The 18,457-nt window shown below is 38.3% G+C and overlaps 1 protein-coding gene across 1 annotated transcript; it reads left to right on the top strand.

Annotated features, from left to right (window-relative positions):
• Positions 1–6,652: 6,652 nt before the first annotated feature.
• Positions 6,653–16,663, top strand: LOC105038409 (protein PSK SIMULATOR 1). The gene is given in 14 exon segments (XM_010914214.4): positions 6,653–6,829; positions 7,074–7,500; positions 10,660–10,985; positions 11,172–11,264; positions 11,362–11,452; positions 11,980–12,073; positions 12,984–13,081; positions 13,431–13,500; positions 14,773–14,876; positions 15,275–15,391; positions 15,507–15,583; positions 15,711–15,755; positions 15,873–16,348; positions 16,351–16,663. Coding segments are annotated over 13 exon segments (1,926 nt in total). The 5' UTR covers positions 6,653–6,829; positions 7,074–7,200; the 3' UTR covers positions 16,386–16,663.
• The last annotated feature ends 1,794 nt before the right edge of the window (positions 16,664–18,457 follow it).

Genomic DNA, 18,457 nt, shown 5'->3' with positions numbered 1-18,457 from the left:
GAACGAGGTTCTCATGAGGGAGAACCCAGCTTCGAGCTCAGATGGCGGTAGCTCAGCTTTGGTGGCTTCTGGAGGAGCAGGAGGTGGTAGACGGAGCGACAGGAGATCGCAACGAGGGCGGTCTAAGTCCAGGAGGGACTTGAGCAAAACCAGGTGTTACCAGTGTGAGGAGTTGGGGCATCTAGCCAGAGATTGCCCTCAATTGAAAAATCGGACGGTGGCTGCTGTAGCGACGGCCGGCAGCGATTCAGATGGAGATGTCCTGGAGATATCTGACGAGGTATCTACTTCTTCCCAGCAATGGATATTAGATTCTGCATGTCCCTATCATGTGTGTTGCAGAGAGGAGCAGTTTGACTCCCTGGAGAACAGTGAGGGCACTGTATATCTGCCGGATGGATCGAGCTGTGCGATCAGAGGCATTGGGACGGTCAGCTGGAGGACACATGACGGTGCAGTGAGGAGATTGGGGGAGGTCCGATACATATCCGATTTCAGGTGGAATCTTATCTCACTTAGCAGACTGGATTCGAGAGGCTACAGAATGGTAGCTGGTGGAGGAATCCTGAGGGTGCTATGCGGCGATAGGATTGTGCTGGAGGGGAAGAAGGGGAGCAGAGGACATTATTACCTGACAGGGAGCCCAGTGCGAGGTGGAGCTTCGGGAGCCAGGCGGAGCCCAGAGCGAGGTGGAGCTCCAAGAGGTGGATCGGGCATGAGACAGGAGACTCGGGAGGACGAGAGGCGACGTCGCAAGGTAAAATTCCTATTGCCGCAGGATGATGCCCCGAGCAGGTCTCAGGTCAGGAGGAGCACAGCATACGACGGAGATGGGATCGAGCAGCCTGGCTCGACTCCCATGTTTGCCCATCCATGATCAGCAGGCGATTGCCCCAGGGCATGGGGGTGAGGAGATCCAGAAGCTCTCGGAGTTTGGAGGAGGCCGAATATCGAGTCGAGGTGGAGATTGTTAGGATTTGACGCTTCGAGATTCAGTCCACATTGAGCCCACAGCGAGGTTCGCGGCGAAAAACGGAGTCCAACGAGACCAAGATCATCTGAATCGGAGCTCGGATGGAGGAGATACGAGCTTTTGAAGTCGGCATGAGAATCGAGGCGACGGAGGACCGGCGGCGACCGGCGGCGGGCGGCAGCGGCGCCGCCGCAGGCGGCGGCACTCGGGACGCGCGACCCAGGCCCACGCGGGACGCGCGACCCAGGCCCGCGGCCCAGGCGGGCGCGCGGCCCAGGCGGGCCCGCGGCCCAGGCGCGCGCAGGCCGGCCTAGGCCAGCGGCCTGCTGGCCCCCTTGCCCCGGTCCACCGTGGACCGGGTGGTCCACGATGCGGCCTGTGGACCGCGTGGGCGTTTCCCACACGTTTCTCGCGGTCCACGACATTATTCCGTGGACCGGAGCGCGATCGAACGGCCCAGAGAGATCCCAGTCTTGATCCGACGGTTCAGGGGGTTTTTTGGCTTTGTTTAAGACTCCTAATCCCTCTCTAATCAAGTTTAAACCCTGTTTAACCCTTTAAAAGGGTCCTGAGACGAACAGAGAAGTGGGTGGTTGGGTTTTCTCGCCGCCATACGAACCAGAGGAGAGAAAGAGGCGTGAGGCTGCTGTGAGAGAAGGAGCAGGGCTCCTGGACAGCAGTCGCCAAGCTCTTCAGGGGTTCAGGGGGGTCTCCAAGAGAGAGAGAGCTTTTGTGAGGGGAACTTCAGGTGAGAGAGAATTGGGTGTACAAGGGTAGAGGGTGAGGTCTCCTCTTGTAAAATTTTTTTTTCATAGTGAAGTTTGCATGCCCCGTGGAGGCGAGCCATTTTGTGGCTGATCCACGTATTTTGATTGTTTTTCCTTTTGTTTTGTTTCTTCTTTCTTCCTGCTGCATCGCGTGGTACTGAAAGGATCTTGGGAGATGGTGTCCTGGCCAGACATCCACTCAACAAGAAATGATTATATTATGCAAAAAAGAAAAATATATCATATAAAGTAACTGGATCAGCAACTGAACTTTGAAACTTTTGGGTAGGAAATTGATGATTTTTCTGATGTGATATTGAAACGAAAAATTTCTTGAAGGCTCTAATTTTATTACATGAAACTGTAGAATGCTAAAATCATTGGTCATGGATAATTTATGAAAATATGAAAGATTTGAGTACCGATTCTGAACAGAAATATATTTTACCCATGATTTTCTAAACTGTTACATTGTCCAATACTTGTCAGAAAATTGTTGAAAATATAACACATTGTGAAAACACTTTTTATTCAGCTTTGAGAATGGCTGAATTTTTTTGTCTTGTTTGATGATTTTCAGGAGCAATTTTTGTTTGGCTATGCTGAAATTGTTAACGAATTGGAAGGCCTTGTGGTGAAATCCAATCAATAAGAAAGTGCTCTTATAGGCAGGTTACATTCTTATAAATAATTTCATATTGCACAAGGAGTATTGTGTACACATTTTTGACATGCATCTAGACATACACAAGAACCTGGCTGCATCCATGAAATCATGGTATGAAGAAATTGAGGCTAATAAAAGAAAATGAGAACCATTTCTTGTATAATACCAGTCATCTGCTACACATGAAGGTAGTTTATAAATATGAAGGTAGTTTAGAATGTTGCAGTCTTCTTAACAAAAGTAAGTTGTATGTTGTTGATCACTACTCTTTTTGTAACAAACTTTGGGATTGATGCAGAGATTATGAAGTCTGGCAATCTGTTACCTCAGCAGAAAGAAAGTCAGTTGCTGCACCAATGTTCCTGCCTCACATTTTGAGTATGCACTCTTGGTGGCCTTTACAGTGCTGTTGTTCTGACACAGTAAAAACCAGTAGAAATGAACTATAGTGAAGATGCACCAAACAATTAATTTTGAGTGGTACATGAAGCTTTAACCTTCATATGATCGATAGGTGGATTTCATTTGTTTGTCACATCCTCATTCCCAAAGCCAATTGATTCTCTGTCAGTGGCCCTGACAACATTGAGTATGGTTTCATCGACATGCATCAAAGATTCCTAAACATGCGATTCTTACCATTTTTATAAGATAATAGAACAGTGGGATAATTTAGCTCGAGTGGATGGTTTTTCTCCAAAGAGTTCTTTTGCTTTCTTTATATTAGTTTTTATCTCAAAAGATATCAAGCTTTTGTTTGCTATCAACAAAAAAGGAAGATCTTGACCTGGAAATGCAGCAGTTATCCCAGTTCTGTGATGAGAGAGGCCTAAATTTATATAGCAATTGATGAACATTGACGGAGTTGTCTTTAATGGTTTTTTGAGATTTTTTATTTGTGCCCAGAACTTATTGCATTTCCTTTTATTCTTTGGCTGATACAGTTTTGTTCTTTTGGGCTAGTCTCATATTATGTAGTTGTCTTACTTAAGAGCCACAACCTCTAACTGCTGGATCTCTGTGGATACACCATAAATTTTTCATACAGCTAGTAATTAATTGAGTCAACTGGTGACTGAATGGTGAGCAACTTATTTAATTCCTTCTGAAATTTAACTTGAGGATGTTGCTGTAAATTTCATGTGGGCGGCCTTGCCTTTTTGGGATGCTCCAATTCAGGAGTTGTTTAGTTCCAGAGAGAAAGTGTGGTCAATGAGAAAAGAGAGGAAAGTATGATCAATAGAAAAATAAAAAAAAAATCTCATATTTGGTTGGATTTTTCAAAGAAGAGAGAAAAAAAAGTAGTATTTTTATGAGAATTAGATTTTCATATTTCATAAAAAAAAAAATCCATGCGGAACATAAGGAAGTCCAACTTCCCCTAGCTGAAAATTAAGGTAATTTCTTTTTCTATATATGTCCTAAAATTTTTAGATAGAAAGAGATAAGATTTTTCTTTTTTTTCTAAAAACATAATAGGTCTTATTGCAGCCAAAGGCTCATGGCTTGGCATGTGAGTTATTGTCTGCTCTGGTCTATGGGTCTCACGATTTTATCCTTCAAAAAATACCTCACGTAAGATAGATGGTCTCTTTCTATATAAGCCAAAACCTCTCTTGACTCACAATCAGTCTAAGAAAAAGTCTGTGTAAAGCCTTACAGTTGTAGAAGTAGTCTCCTTCCTGGTATGCCACTGTTGTGGTCAAAGACTTATGGCTCGATACGTGAAGTATTTTTCACTTTGGCTAATGGACCTCATGATTTTGACCTTCAAAAAGCGCCTCACGTGGGATGGATGGTCATTTTCTATATAAGCTAGAGTCCTCTTTGACTCACAATTAATATGAGACTAATGATGTTCTCCCTTCTATACTACAATAGATCTTTTATACAACTTTCTCATGACTAAATATAAGCTATTCTAAAATATATCATTTTTTTGTGAGCAATCAAACATGCAAATCTCTTTTTTTTAGGCATCGGCTTTTTAGGTAAAAAATTCTGATGGGAAATTTTTTTTCTTGTGAACCAAACAAGTCTACAAGAAAAAGAAGCAAATGGACGAGAAAATAGAGTTGCTGACCAAAAGTAAAGAGAGGGACATATGGTTTAGTTTCTTCTTGTGGTCCTCTTGCTTCAAATCAAGACAAACCCCTGGAGGGCTACTCAACCCAAAAGACTCTCCCAACAAACGCCATGATTTCGTCACTTTAGAAGACCCCAAAAGAGAGGTGGTACCAGAAAATGAATCTGATTAGAACCAAAGGAACTTTAATTCAAGCTTCTGGCAGCATTAACCTAACCTGGACGACCGCTTCATCTGATGCTGTCCTGGTCAACTTTGCCCGGGTGGCAAGGAGAAAGAAGTCCAAAGACGTTTCCTTCTGAAAAGGGCAGTGTTTTGAATCGACAGTGACAGGGTGACTGGTTTTTTGGATGCTTGTCCTTTCAAATTGCAATGTTGCATTGATGCTTTGAGCCAAATTCCAGCGCTCTGCCTCACATACCAAACACAAAATTATAAACCATGTAGAGGCGCCTTTACTAGAGCCAAGAAGACTTCAACCGACCAAATAAATATGTGTTTAGGCTCTCTCCTCTTGTTTTAGTAGTATATATAGAAAGATATCTATACGTGGGGATGGCAAGACAATATCGCATGCCCGAAGTAGGGTTTAGGATTTAAGGTACATCAATTGCTAGATTATGCAATATTTACTCCAGAATTTATGCAAAAAAATAGAAAAAAAAAAGATTGGAGTGCTTTGAAAACTGTGCAAAGCATGATCCAATGGTTGATGTCGTGAAAAAAAGATCAATCATTCTTTCACACCAAAGATACAACCTGAACCTACTTGACAAATGAAAATTTGACGGCTTCGAGCACTTTTAATTCCTTGATCCAATGGTCATAGAATTGACAATCTAGTATATAATGCGTGTTGTTTGGATGCCAATATGGTTTGCGGATATTCTTGTATTTGACTTTGGATGCATAAGAGGTGTAGACAAAAATGAAAGTTACATGTTCTGTTTTTAATTTAAATGATGCTCCACATGTTTATATGAAAAGAATATTAGGTGTCATGTGAATTTCTAATTTCAGTTTTGCATCATGTTTAATCCAATCTTATGGTGACATAATTCAAATTATTGTTGTGGAGCAATGGAAACTGACTCTTTGATATAAGTTTTCTTTAAAACTATATAGATTGTATGGTCATGTCAGATGTGGACTAGATGAGGCACCTTTGAAATGAGGAATGTCAAATGTATGCTGAATTAGTTGTTTCAAATAGAGGAAAAAGTCAAAATGGTGCAAATGGACTTGGAAGGGAAAGTGGTAGATTGGGTTTTTGATGGAAATTAGTATAATTTAGGATATGGTTATAAAGAGATAACTCCAAGCAAATCGCTGCTGTGGTTTGGTAGGGTTATCCAGTGGCAAATTTGGACTAGGATAAGTATATCATGTTCCTGCATTCTTTTCTCGCTTGCCCTCTATGCTATTCTGGGTATCTCAATGCACCTCCAAACAGCAAACTTTCATGATCCTTTGCTTATGCTATTGGCCAATCACATTTTGGTGGGTTACAAAATTTTACTATTACCACAATATCTTAGCTATGAAAAACAAAGATGCTGAAAACATCGTACAATCAATAATTATCTAATATACTATTCATCAATATATAAGTTCTCGATGAATTATTAATATTTATTAAACATGAGCAATACCATCAAAAATTTCAATTAGCTCTATATTTTATAAATCTTTAATAAAATATCATTCATTTTCAGCAAACAACAAACACTTCATAAAATATTGTGATGGTCGAAAGCAACTTCAATAAATACATACTTATGTAGTTTCGAGTGCGAGCATAATACATCACACACATCGTCTACGCAACATATATCGTATAATTTATATTCATTCACAATCATCCATCTTATGGTGGGTGGTGTATTTGATGTATTATATTATATCGTGCATAATAAAATTTATTAATTTTAGTTGTGTCGGAGGGAAATTTTATTTTATTTTTATTTTTTTTCCTCGCTTTATCATGCTTCTGGGCAAAGACAGCCAAGATTTGTTGAGTGGGTATGGGATCTTTGAAGCGAAAGAATTATAATTTATCCAATAGTAGGAACGGAGAGGGGAGTTGTGTTTGACCAGCTCCTCCTCGGTCAGCGCGTGGGGTTTGGCTTCTAAATATCTTGCGCGTAGACTCGGCGTTCGGTTGTGGCAGAAGCCTGCCAACCACCCTCCTCTCTCTCCCTCCCTCCACTCCTCCTCCTCCTTCTTGACGCCCTCTCCGAGAGAAAGATCGCTTCTTGAGCCACGGATCGATCTAGCGGTCGACCAATTCCCCTTTGTTTTGGACCTCCTCTTCCCCCGGAAATCGGTCCCCAGAGGTTTGTTCTCTGTTCTCTTTGTTTTTCTGGCGTTGGATCGCTCAAGGATCGCACCATTTTGCGTTGATTTTGGCTTTGGGTTTTGTTCGCTCCAATGTTTGGGATTCTGGTTCTTGGCGGATTGGGTGGCTCTCATTCGCTTGCTTCGATACTAAAGACCATTTCTTTTTGCGATTTTTGGCTTCTTCTTTGTTGTGCTTCTTGTTTCCGTAGGTCTGTTGATGGATTGGAGTTCTTATTGCAGTTTAAGTCGGATCCAACTTTGTTCCACTTGGGATAATTCGCCATTGACTTCGTTTCTGAGGCAGTTTACTTGTTTCCTTATGAGAAGAGTGAGAAAGAATTGAGGGAATAGAAGAAGGATCGACTCCATGGGAGGGATTTGCTCGAAGGGAGCTGCAGTTGATAAATCGCCAAGCGAAATCACTCTTAGTGCTATTGACCTCAGAGATGATGACATGATTGGTTATAAGCCTCATGGGAAGAACAAGAGCAATTTGAAGACTGCACCGGTGGCTGAAACTAAGGAGAAGGGGTTGCATGAAGAACCCTACTCCGTACCCAAAGAGCTCCAACATCCCAAAGAGACACAGTTGTCCAGAGTTCTTTCCCAGAAATCCAAGTCAACAAAGTCAAAGCCAGCTTCCTCTGGGAAAATTGCGACGGCCAAGGCAAGTCCTTTCTTGGATAGCTTCCTTCTGTTCTGATTACTAAGGGAAACCATATTGTTCTGCGTGACATTCTATAAAGAATACACTGTGTTTTGTATGATGTTTTAGTCAGGGATTATTTGCTATGATTATGTATGGATGACTAGTGGATCCGTATTTTTTTTTAGCTTGAAAAGTTTGAACTGAAAAATTGGGTTAAATCTTAAATGGATATAGTTCTACTGCAAATATGAATGAAAATTCACTAGAATTACATTAATCAACAGTTCAAGCTCATCATATGGTTCGCTGAATTTTTGCTGTTTAAGTGATTTTTGCTTCTGTTTAATCAGAGTAAAATGTGTTGTGTCAAAGAAGCTATAAAAGCATAACATAAACTTCATCTTAATGATGCCCTGGAATAAAATTTTCTTATCTTGAGGTTCAATAATATCAGTCAAAAAGCACAGACAAAATCATTGACATCCATTGATAGCTGATTGTCGCTGCTTACATCTATTACCAATAGTATGGCATGCCTCTTTTAAAATATGGAGCGGGAGTTGATCTTTCTTGGCAGTTCCTAACACTTTTCCAATGGAAACCCTTAGAATGTGTTGTTTATAACAGTGATGGGTACAAATGTTTTGCAGAATGGAGGAAAGAAGATGGAGATAGCAGAGTTGTGATGTGAACTTAATGAAAGAAATAGAACTGGTAATCTAGCAAACCAGACCAATATTTATATATATATTTTGAACAGCTACTAAACAAAATGATCAGAGAAGTTGGTTGATTGTTTAAATTTGCTTACTATTTGCATTATATGACTAAGTTGTCAATCTGAAAACACAAGGATGTATAAATTACATGAAGATGTATAATTTGTTCGGATGAGCCCAGTTTCTAGTTTATATTTTCAAAAGATGGGTCCTTTTTGTTGTTGTTGTAAAACAACTAGAGGTAATCAACACTGAAGTACTGTCTTACATGTGTATTTACTCTCCTGCATTCCTTAGGTTATTTTAATTTTCTCTTGTGGCATGTCTCAGAACATATCTTGGTATCGTATATTACATCAAGTGATGCAAACCACAAGCATAGTTGATGCAGTTGGTAGAGAAGAAACAACAGAAGAGTAAAAGAAGATCAAAAGAGTAGAAAATGCTACAAAATCATGTTGAATTTGTGGAACTTCAATAGATGAATCAAATCTGCATACAGGATATTTCTTCTAATTATATAGGTTGCTTGCTGGCCAGCCATCAGTAATTTGGGCAACAATCAGTGTTAAGCTCACAAGATTCAGCTTCCCATGGAACTTTGTTTAGAGAAACAGCTAAACCATTCAAATACAATCTTAATGAGTCTAGAACAACCAAAACCTAAACTACAAGTTAAACAAGACTTTAAACATACTATTAGCAAATTAGGAAGCCAACACGTCGTTAAAATGGTCCCCAAAGACTTCCAATAATAACTTTCCTTTCTTCCCTGTTTAACAAATGGTACCCTGCAATAATTCAATGATATGGAGAATTAATAAATCAGTGAAATGATTTCTACATTAACTCATCACCTACTTAGAGCTTTCCAGAAAACATAAACAGAGTGCATCAAGATTCCAAGGTGAGAACTAAAGCACTTGACTGGAAATTGATTTGGAAAACTTATGATTCTACACCTTTAGGGGCAGACATGCATTAATAGGTACCAGCTATGATCCAAGACATTCATTATATACATGAAGGGTGTCATGGTGCATGAGGCTGCTACCATTGTGGGGCTTGGGGAGGGTTAGATGTATGCAACTTGCCCCTTGCGTGCGAAGAGACTGTTTCCATGTTTAAAACCTATGACATCTAGGTCACATGGAACAATCTTTCCATTACTCCAAGTCTCACCGTCATATATATATGTGTGTGTGTGAATTTAAAGTTAATTTCCTTGTTCCAAAAAATCCTCCTGTTTTTATGATACTTTAAGAAAGTATGTAACAACATTCTTAAGCATATTATAGTACTCTTGGTTCATTGGGATAGGAAGCATTTCAAGTTCTAAGGGCATGTTATACCAACCAAGTTTATTGGACAATCTTAGCTTCAATCACATTTATGTCTTGCTGTTTTTCAAATTTAACTTGGAGTTCACAAACTCACCAATTTTGGAATTTTTTTAGTTACTCAATAATGCATGCTTTATTCACTTGTTTTCATATGTATCCAAAAGGTTTTGCAGATAGTCCTTCCATCAAATTAAGATTCTGACAATGTAGAATTGGATGTATATACCTCACTTGTTATATTTCTAACAAAGATCATGAAAGAGCATCAGGTCAGTCTATGAAGCTCCTGGCTCATTTTAACTTGCAAATTCTCATAATGATGGTGATGAAGTTGTTACTAGGTGGCTAATGATATACCTGACATTACCAATATGAGTTGGTCCATATGACATGCAACTAGAAATTGAAATTCTCACACTTCCCTGAAGTAGTTTGTTTCTGAAGTTGCATTTTTCAGATAGTGTTATTTATCAGTATGAGCTACATGGATGTTTTATTTTGTTCTTCATTCTGGAATTTGGATGCTATTCCATCACCCAAACTGCCCTTTGTTCCTCGTGCTCTAATGTCTTATGGCTTGACATGAGTACATATGAAGGAAGCTTAGGAGTTGCATCTGTAGTATATACAGTGATGAGAGCTGGTCAAACTTTGAGAATGTATTTATCAAATACAGCTCTGATAAGAAGAAGTTCTAATCGAACATTATGGAAGTTCCAAGGTCTGAAAAGTCCTCATTGGCAGCAGATGCAATCCTTAGTAGAAATATATGGTGATGAATGATTGGCACAGCTGTAAAGATGTTAGGTTTGCTGTTTTTTTTTATTTTATTTTTTATTTTCAATTTCTGATGTATCTTGATCTACCTTAGCCTGTGTTTCTTATGAATTTCATCTACCACAGCCGACAAATTTTGGTAAGTTGCTGATTTTATATGCATCTTACTGACTGTATTGCACACTTTCCTCGTGTTCCTTTTTTGAAAAGGTTTGTCTCTGTTTAATTGTTTTTTATAACTATTACCTTGATAAGCAAGCCTAAAATAATTACTTAAACTGTTCCTTCTTTGAGATTTTTCAGTAAAGCAACCAATGTAGCTATTCATGTGGTTACAGGTCTCTGAAGTCAGCTCACTTTGGGGCAGGGCCGGTACTGCCGGTCTTGGTAAAGCAGTGGAGGTTTTGGACACACTTGGTAGCAGCATGACTAGTTTGAACCCCAGTGGTGGGTTTGTTTCAGCAGTCGCAACGAAAGGCAATAAAATATCAATTTTGGCTTTTGAGGTTGCAAATACGATAGTCAAGGGTGCCAATCTCATGCAATCACTTTCAAATGAAAACATAGAGTATTTGAAAAATGTGGTGCTTCGCTCAGAAGGCGTGCACAATTTAATTTCCAAAGACATGGATGAGTTGCTGAGGATCGCTGCAGCTGACAAAAGGTGTGCCATCCGCCTGAAAGTATTTTCATTTCAATCTAACTCATAATTTGTTTGGAGATGTGCCGTCAGCCTGAAAGTATTTTCATTTCAATCTAACTCATAATTTGTTTGGAGATGAGTCCCTGTTAAATTTTGTTTGCCTTCTTTAAATGGACTATATGCCTGTTTTGATGACCATTTAAACAGGGAAGAGTTGAGAGTATTTTCACAAGAGATTGTTCGATTTGGTAATCGTTGTAAAGATCCTCAGTGGCACAACCTGGACCGCTATTTTGCCAAGTAAATATCTCATTTATTCTGCAGTTTATTATTTTGAATGCATTCTGCGACATCTAGTGCATAGCTTATATTTTTTGTTTACTCCATCATCTTCTAGACAAGAGTCAGAATTTACACCTCAGGAGCAGCTGAAAGAAACGTCAGCAGGAGCAATGCAGAATTTGATGACATTGGTTCGGCATACAGCTGTGAGTATTCTTATGTTTTTGGTGAATAAAGAATAAAGCATCTCTTCTATTATAAATGTGCATGCTGATTTCATTCCTGATTGACTAAAATATGCAATTTATTTAAATTGAGGTCATTAACAAATCATTGCATTCTGATGTTGTATCTAGAACCAATTTAAACTAGGAATTAGTTGATAAACATAATGCTTGAACTGCCAAAACAAATTTCCTGATGAGGTTAGATAATTCAGGATAGGTTTATTCAAATAGGCTGAAATGGAAACTTAAGTTGATTGTCACATGCTTGATATTTATTTTTGTAGATTAACTATAATATACTACTTTAATCATATAAAAAAATGATTTTAGATATTTAAGAATAACATCACTGTTTTTGTTGACTTTATAAAGAAGTTAGCTTTATAATAATTGTCATAGGAATTCACCAATAACCGTTTCAGGGCCCTGTCTTTCTAGAAATGCCTATAATTTTGTACCTATTTCCATATTTGTTTTGGGTTGGTTGCTAACGTTTTTTCCCTCAGGAACTGTACCATGAGTTGCATGCATTGGATAGATTTGAACAAGATTATCGGCGGAAACACCAGGAAGAGGAGAACTTGACTGCAGTTCAAAGAGGTATGCTGCTTTTTGTACCTGAAACTCCCATTTATCCATATCAGCAAAAGTCCATTATCCAGCAACTTCTTGTTTTAAGCTTTCTTCGTATAGGAGATTACTTGTTGTTGTTTTTGGGAAATAATGGTTCTTTATATTAGGTTTCTCTGATGATCTGTGTAAAAATAAGATTGTCTTGATGAGTGCTGAAAGCTGAATCATTCTGGATAATCAGGCCTGTATGAACTTCATCAGAATATACATAAGAGTAAATATATTATGATAAATTGCCAACACAACACTTTTTGTCTCCAGTTATACTGAATTCTTGTAGTTTGTTGTGCAGTATGCACTCCATGCAGTATAAATAGCACTTTGTCCTTAGTGCACAATGTTCTAGGGAAAATTTAGAGTCTGCTATCGGGAGTCAGTGTAAGGACCACATCACTGATAGGGTGGTGTAGAATCAGCTATGCTTGTGTATAAGATAGATATTATAATGTTGTACTTTTAGAAATTAAAGATGCATCTGGAGAACATTACAGCTAACAGGTTGGCATCACTTCTAATTCGTGCTCAAATCACTGTATAAGCTATCTCATCAATGAAGCTTAGGACACTGGAACCTATGGATCACAGAAAATTGATGAGATGCTTATCTCACTGCACTATTGCATCCAGTCTCATTTAAATGTTTGTTTTAGACAATCTCAGCTTTCGACAAGACAACAAATAAAGAAAATACCAGAATGTTTACTCTTTATGATATTGGTTAACTTCGTTTGGTGTTGCCTTGATTTTCAATCGTCAACATTGTTGTCATGAGTGCGATATTCAGTAACTAGATTTAGTCTTTCCCACCAGTTTCATGTTGCTTATAACTCTTATGTAATTAATTTTGTACCATGTTATGTCTACCATTGACCTGTAGGGGACAATCTTCAAATTCTAAGGCAGGAGCTGAAGAGCCAACGGAAGCATGTAAAAAGCTTAAAGAAAAAATCACTCTGGTCCAGAATTTTGGAAGAGGTAGGTAGTTAGTATTCATTTACATGTCAACATTTCGATTAGCATGTAATTTTCTCTGCATTTGTATTATTATTTAAATATTGTTATTTTTCTTCACTGCGAACCCCCAATAGTTGGGCGAAGGGTGGATGTTTGTGATTATATTTATCTTTCTTTACCGTATGCCCGGTAAATGTCATTGCAAACTCTTCCTGCATGTAAATATTCTGTATGGTGATCCTTTCAGAAGCATCTAATTTTTATGCCTGGGCTGCTGAAGGGCCCTATGTATGAGAGTCAAAAGCATGACTAGTTCTGAAAAAAGAAAAGTTTTTACTGGAATAGCAAACTGATTTTACCTCTGCTATAGGTCATGGAGAAGCTGGTAGACATTGTTCACTTCTTACATCTGCAGATCCATGATGCCTTTGGAATTGCTGGTACATTTTTCTTAATAATTACTTCTAATCACTTATATGCAACCATTTCCATATTCAGTGCTGTAAATATGAGAATTACTATCAATTCCTTTATGCTTACCCTCTTTTGGTGCAAAACCAGAACCTGCAATTCGAAAGTTTTTTGAAATAATACATATGCTTCTGTTCTAAAGAATGATTGCCTATAAGTGGATTGTCTATACCTTCTTTCTATCTCTTTCTAATTTTGTTTACTTCTAATTTTTAAACCAGATTCTTATCATTTATCCTTGGTGAATAGTCTTTAGATTTGGTGGTGAAGGATTCAGAGTCATGTTGCTTAAGCATATGAGTATCAGCATTAAAAAAATTTCTTCATGTAGAAGCACAAGCCAACAACTTGGATCAAGGAAGTAATTAAAGGAGACACCCTAAATGTGCCATCACAAGTTTTTTGTTGGTTATTACAATTTACTTCTGAATGTGTTACTTTTTGTGCTATTCTCTAGTTGGTGGATTGTTATAAACTTATCATGGTTTCAAGTATCATTTGTTTGTGCAGGCTGAAGCATGAACAACATAGTTTGTTTATGCCATCTGTGGGCTAGCAGAATTGACGTGATCTTCACCATGTTAAGAATTGTTATATAGCCCGAGCAAAGCTCCAGCTCTAGATTTAATGGGCTACTTCTAGACTACACAGCATATCACATCTGTTATATCAGATCAAGAAAACATCAATAAACTCCTAACTTGTGCATAACATGCGCATCATTTTTTTCTGGATTTAGTGTCTTTCAAATAGAAATCTGATAAACCAGATTAAAAAAACTATTAGTGGATATAATGGAAGACCGAATTGCATTACTTTGCCCATCTTGAACTTGGATCTTTATATTGGTCGTTGCGGAAGGTTTCTCACTAGCAATTTTAGAGGCAGAGTGGTTCTTGCAAATAGATGCTTTATTTGATTAAAATCTAAGAGGGCATCTGGGACTTGCTGATCAGGTTGATGCAACAAGAGAGCTTCATTGGTTACATTTTAAAAACTTTATGTGAATTCATTCATTCCTGAACTCAGCTGATTGATGGTTATGTCTACATCTTTTTATTTGATGGTGTCATGGAGATGCTGGAATGAATTTTGGTGTTTCATTGTGGATGTTAAAAAATTTCTTCATGCTAATGCCTTCCTCTGTGGTGTCAATTTGCCAATTGCAATAGTGTTTGCACATTTCATTTTTATGGTATATTACTTAGTAAATGGAAAATTATTTTCGTGTCAAATTTCAGATGGAGATAAACCTGTGAGGGATTCCACCAACGGTCATCAAAGTCTAGGGTCAGCTGGCCTTGCATTGCATTATGCAAATATCATCACTCAAATTGACACTCTTGTGAGTTCCTACATTCTGACATCAACCCACGGAATACTCTGTTCCTTCCTCTCTATTTGGTTGTTTCGGAGAACTGATTTTTTTTTTTTTTTTTTTGCACTTTGTGGAAAAATAATTCGTGACAATTTCTATTAGATTATTGATACTTAGAAACTCTTGTAATTTCTGTCACTTACGGGATCCATCAAACTAGATGTGGGTAATACTTTGGATCATGCCTGCATTTTGAATATTTGCTTGTATTCTTCTTGCTGAAGCACTTTTTCGGAACACCTCTGTGATGCAATTTTTGTCACTTTTGTTGGAATAACCTTTTTACTGTCTTTTCTCTTTGATGTGCTGTCTTCCGCTAATACGATATTTTGATTATTGTTGTGACAAACATGTGGTCATAACAGGTATCACGTTCAGGTTCTTTGCCTCCAAACACAAGGGATGCATTGTACCATGCATTGCCTCCCAGCATAAAATCCGCTTTACGTGCCAAGTTACAATCATTTCTGGTGAAGGAAGAGGTACATGATGATACCTTTCACCCTCCGCTGCTTAAGAAAAATTTGACCATGCTATCTGATGATTCCGCATTATATAAGTTCTTTATTTGCTTGTTGTTTCCTTTTTGACTGTTAGCTCACTGTTAATGAAATCAAAACTGAAATGGAGAAAACATTGCAATGGCTTGTTCTGGTTGCCAACAATACGATCAGGTAACGTCGTTGTATGCACATATTTATATGTTGCACTGATGCAGTATCTTTTTGACTCTCTAGAATCTTGAATTTGTCCAATGATTTTTTCTTTTCTTCCTGTCGGTGGCTGCATAACAATCCTCAGAGCACACCATGGCTTCGGTTGGGTTGGGGAGTGGGCGAACACAGGGTTAGTATCTGATTTATTTCTCTTTTGCCTTGCTTTATGAGAACTTTGACGTCTGCCACATCCAGGAGCATGCTGTTTCAGATTTATCATCATCACCATCATCATTTGATCTTTCAGGACTGAGTTCAATTGTAAACAAGCTGGGCAGACCAGCTTGATCAAGATAGAGACACTTCACCATGCAGACAAGAATAAAACTGAGGCATATATACTTGACTTGGTGGTGTGGCTTCACCATCTAATTAGCCAGATTAGGTCTAGCAATGGAGGCATCAAATCTCCCACTAAATCCCCAATTCGTTCTCCCACAAAGAAGCCACTTGTTATTTCTTCGGCACAGAACCTAGCTGTTGCAGCCACATCCATGCTTACCCAAGAAGACCGAGAAATGCTACGATATGTCAACTTCAGAAAACTTACACCCGGGATTAGCAGAAGCCAAGAATTTGATGCTGCGAAGTCAAGATTGAGCAAGCATGACAGGTTGAGTAAGAGCAGTAATCATTCTCCAACAAGTGAGAGTACAGAGGAACTCTCTTCATTGAGGAAGTCATCAGTGACCCCTATCATTAATTTCGACATTGACAGGATTAAAGTTTGGATGTAATCGATAGAGTGAAAAATCTTTAGAAACTATGAATTGTATATGAAGCCGTCTGCATCATATGCATGCACAATGACAGTCGGCGTTTAGGTGCAATGGGATTATTGGTAGAGGATACTCTCATTTCGGGTAGAGGCAGCAGTGTAAGATAAATAAGAGTGGCAAAAGCATGGGGATATGTCTTTGTATGTAACCAGAGCGATCGTGATCCTGGTTGATTTGTATTATATACAGGGAACCGGTCTATATTATATGCACAAATCAAAGGGAGGAATTAGGTAGCATCATTAATTAGCTTGTAAAAGGTATGTTTTGATTTTTCTAATAATCAATTTTCAGTTATTTTTCTGTCATTCTCTATCCATCATTAGGTGTTAATTCTTAAGTAAAATGGCACCCTTAAGTTGATTGTTTTGAAAGTCTTATGGTTGGATGCAGTTATGAGCTTATGACAGCTGAAGTCTTCAAAGTTTTGATATGCTATTGAGTTGTTCAATTGCACAGTTCAGTTACTAAATCAAAGAGATCTTGGAGCATGAAAACATCATCACACTTTCATTAAAAATGGGTTGTCAGACCTCTTTAGGTGATCCGAGGGGTGCCGCATGTTATAAAGATAAAGCTTTCCAATTCTTTTAAAATCTATTACAACTTAAGGATTTACATCCCAACGGAATGTTTCGTATAATTTTGAGATAGAGTATTATCCCATGTTTGGTATGATATCGAGATAGAGTATTATCCCATATGTCGATACAGGATATTTTGCTAACGTATCAGTATTTTAATTGAGACATCTTAGGGCATCTTTTGTCTCAAATGTTGAGGTGGGATAGTGGCGCGTTTCATTCAATGAGAAAATTGAGATAATTTTTTTTCATGAAATTTAAAATTTTGTTATAATTTATAAATAATAATGAAAAAAAAAGTAAGGGAATAAAGTTAGACTATGCATGCATATGATACCACTTTGACCATGGCTTGAATTTTTTCAGATTTAATGTGAGAGCATTTGGTCATCTTGAAATGCATGTGTTTTGAGAATAGATTTTCATCTTACTACTGTTCATCATGCGTCTCAGGATATGTTGGATAGCACAAGTAAAAGCTCGTATTTTTATTATTTTTTTTCTTCAGCAATGGTTGTCTGTTTTTTTTTTTAATAAACAACAGAATGTCGCTGTCATCACTTCAGACTCTCAAACGCGTACAACGTTCCCAGGAGATTCCTGGACGAAGGTCTACTGCGCGTGGACTGCAAAATTTTTTTTTTTTTTTCTCTTTCCTCTGGAGCAGCTCATGCCAGTTGGCGGGTCCACAGTAGATCTCGAAGTCTCACACGTGCGAATGCACATGCATTTAAACACGCGAGCAAGCACTAAGAAAAAAAAAAAAAGAAAAAAAAGAGAAAACAACACCGACAATAAAACAGGTTGCTCTCCAGCACTATTTTTTTTTTGTCTATTGCTGAAACTGGCTGTAGGAAACAAAACACAATGCCGAAATCACTTCATCGGTCGAATCTGTGCAGCTCACTGGGCTTTGGGCGTCACAAACGGAGAAATAATTGGGTGGACCAAATCGAGACGAAATCATCCTAACAAGTTGCTATCACGCATAAAAAGAAGAAAGGGGGGGAAAAAAGGAATTAAATGCATCTAGGTCCGTGGTGGACCTGGTCCGTACGCAGGGGCAGGTGGATTTTTTTTCTTGGGGTAGAAGTGGCAGGTGGTTTATTGAGTACACAAAACATTATTCATTTCATAATGAAAGTTGAATTCTGTATAAAATATTTCTTGTCTCGATTCTTTCTCTTAAATTGTGCTTAATACTTGGGATTCTCCACCGACATGGGAGTACATTTTTAAGGTAATTTTTTGAAAGGAATGGCTTTCCAAAAGTCCACTCGGGACCATTGAGTAAGGAATAATCAGGTTTTTCATTCTAGGAGAAATTAATCTTTGCAACCAACTCCTATAATGTTGTCACGTTGCCAATTTTTTTCTGGAACTAATCCCTCCCGAAACAGTAAAGTTTTTCATTTCCATTTCAATGAAAATCATGGCCATTATCTTTCAAATTTGTCCATAATTTTGGT

The sequence above is a fragment of the Elaeis guineensis genome, chromosome 1 (assembly GCF_000442705.2).
Source record: "Elaeis guineensis isolate ETL-2024a chromosome 1, EG11, whole genome shotgun sequence".
In the NCBI taxonomy this organism is placed as follows: domain Eukaryota; kingdom Viridiplantae; phylum Streptophyta; class Magnoliopsida; order Arecales; family Arecaceae; genus Elaeis; species Elaeis guineensis.
The sequence above is the reverse complement of the archived record's forward strand: the minus strand, read 5'-3'. Positions and strand labels throughout refer to the sequence as shown.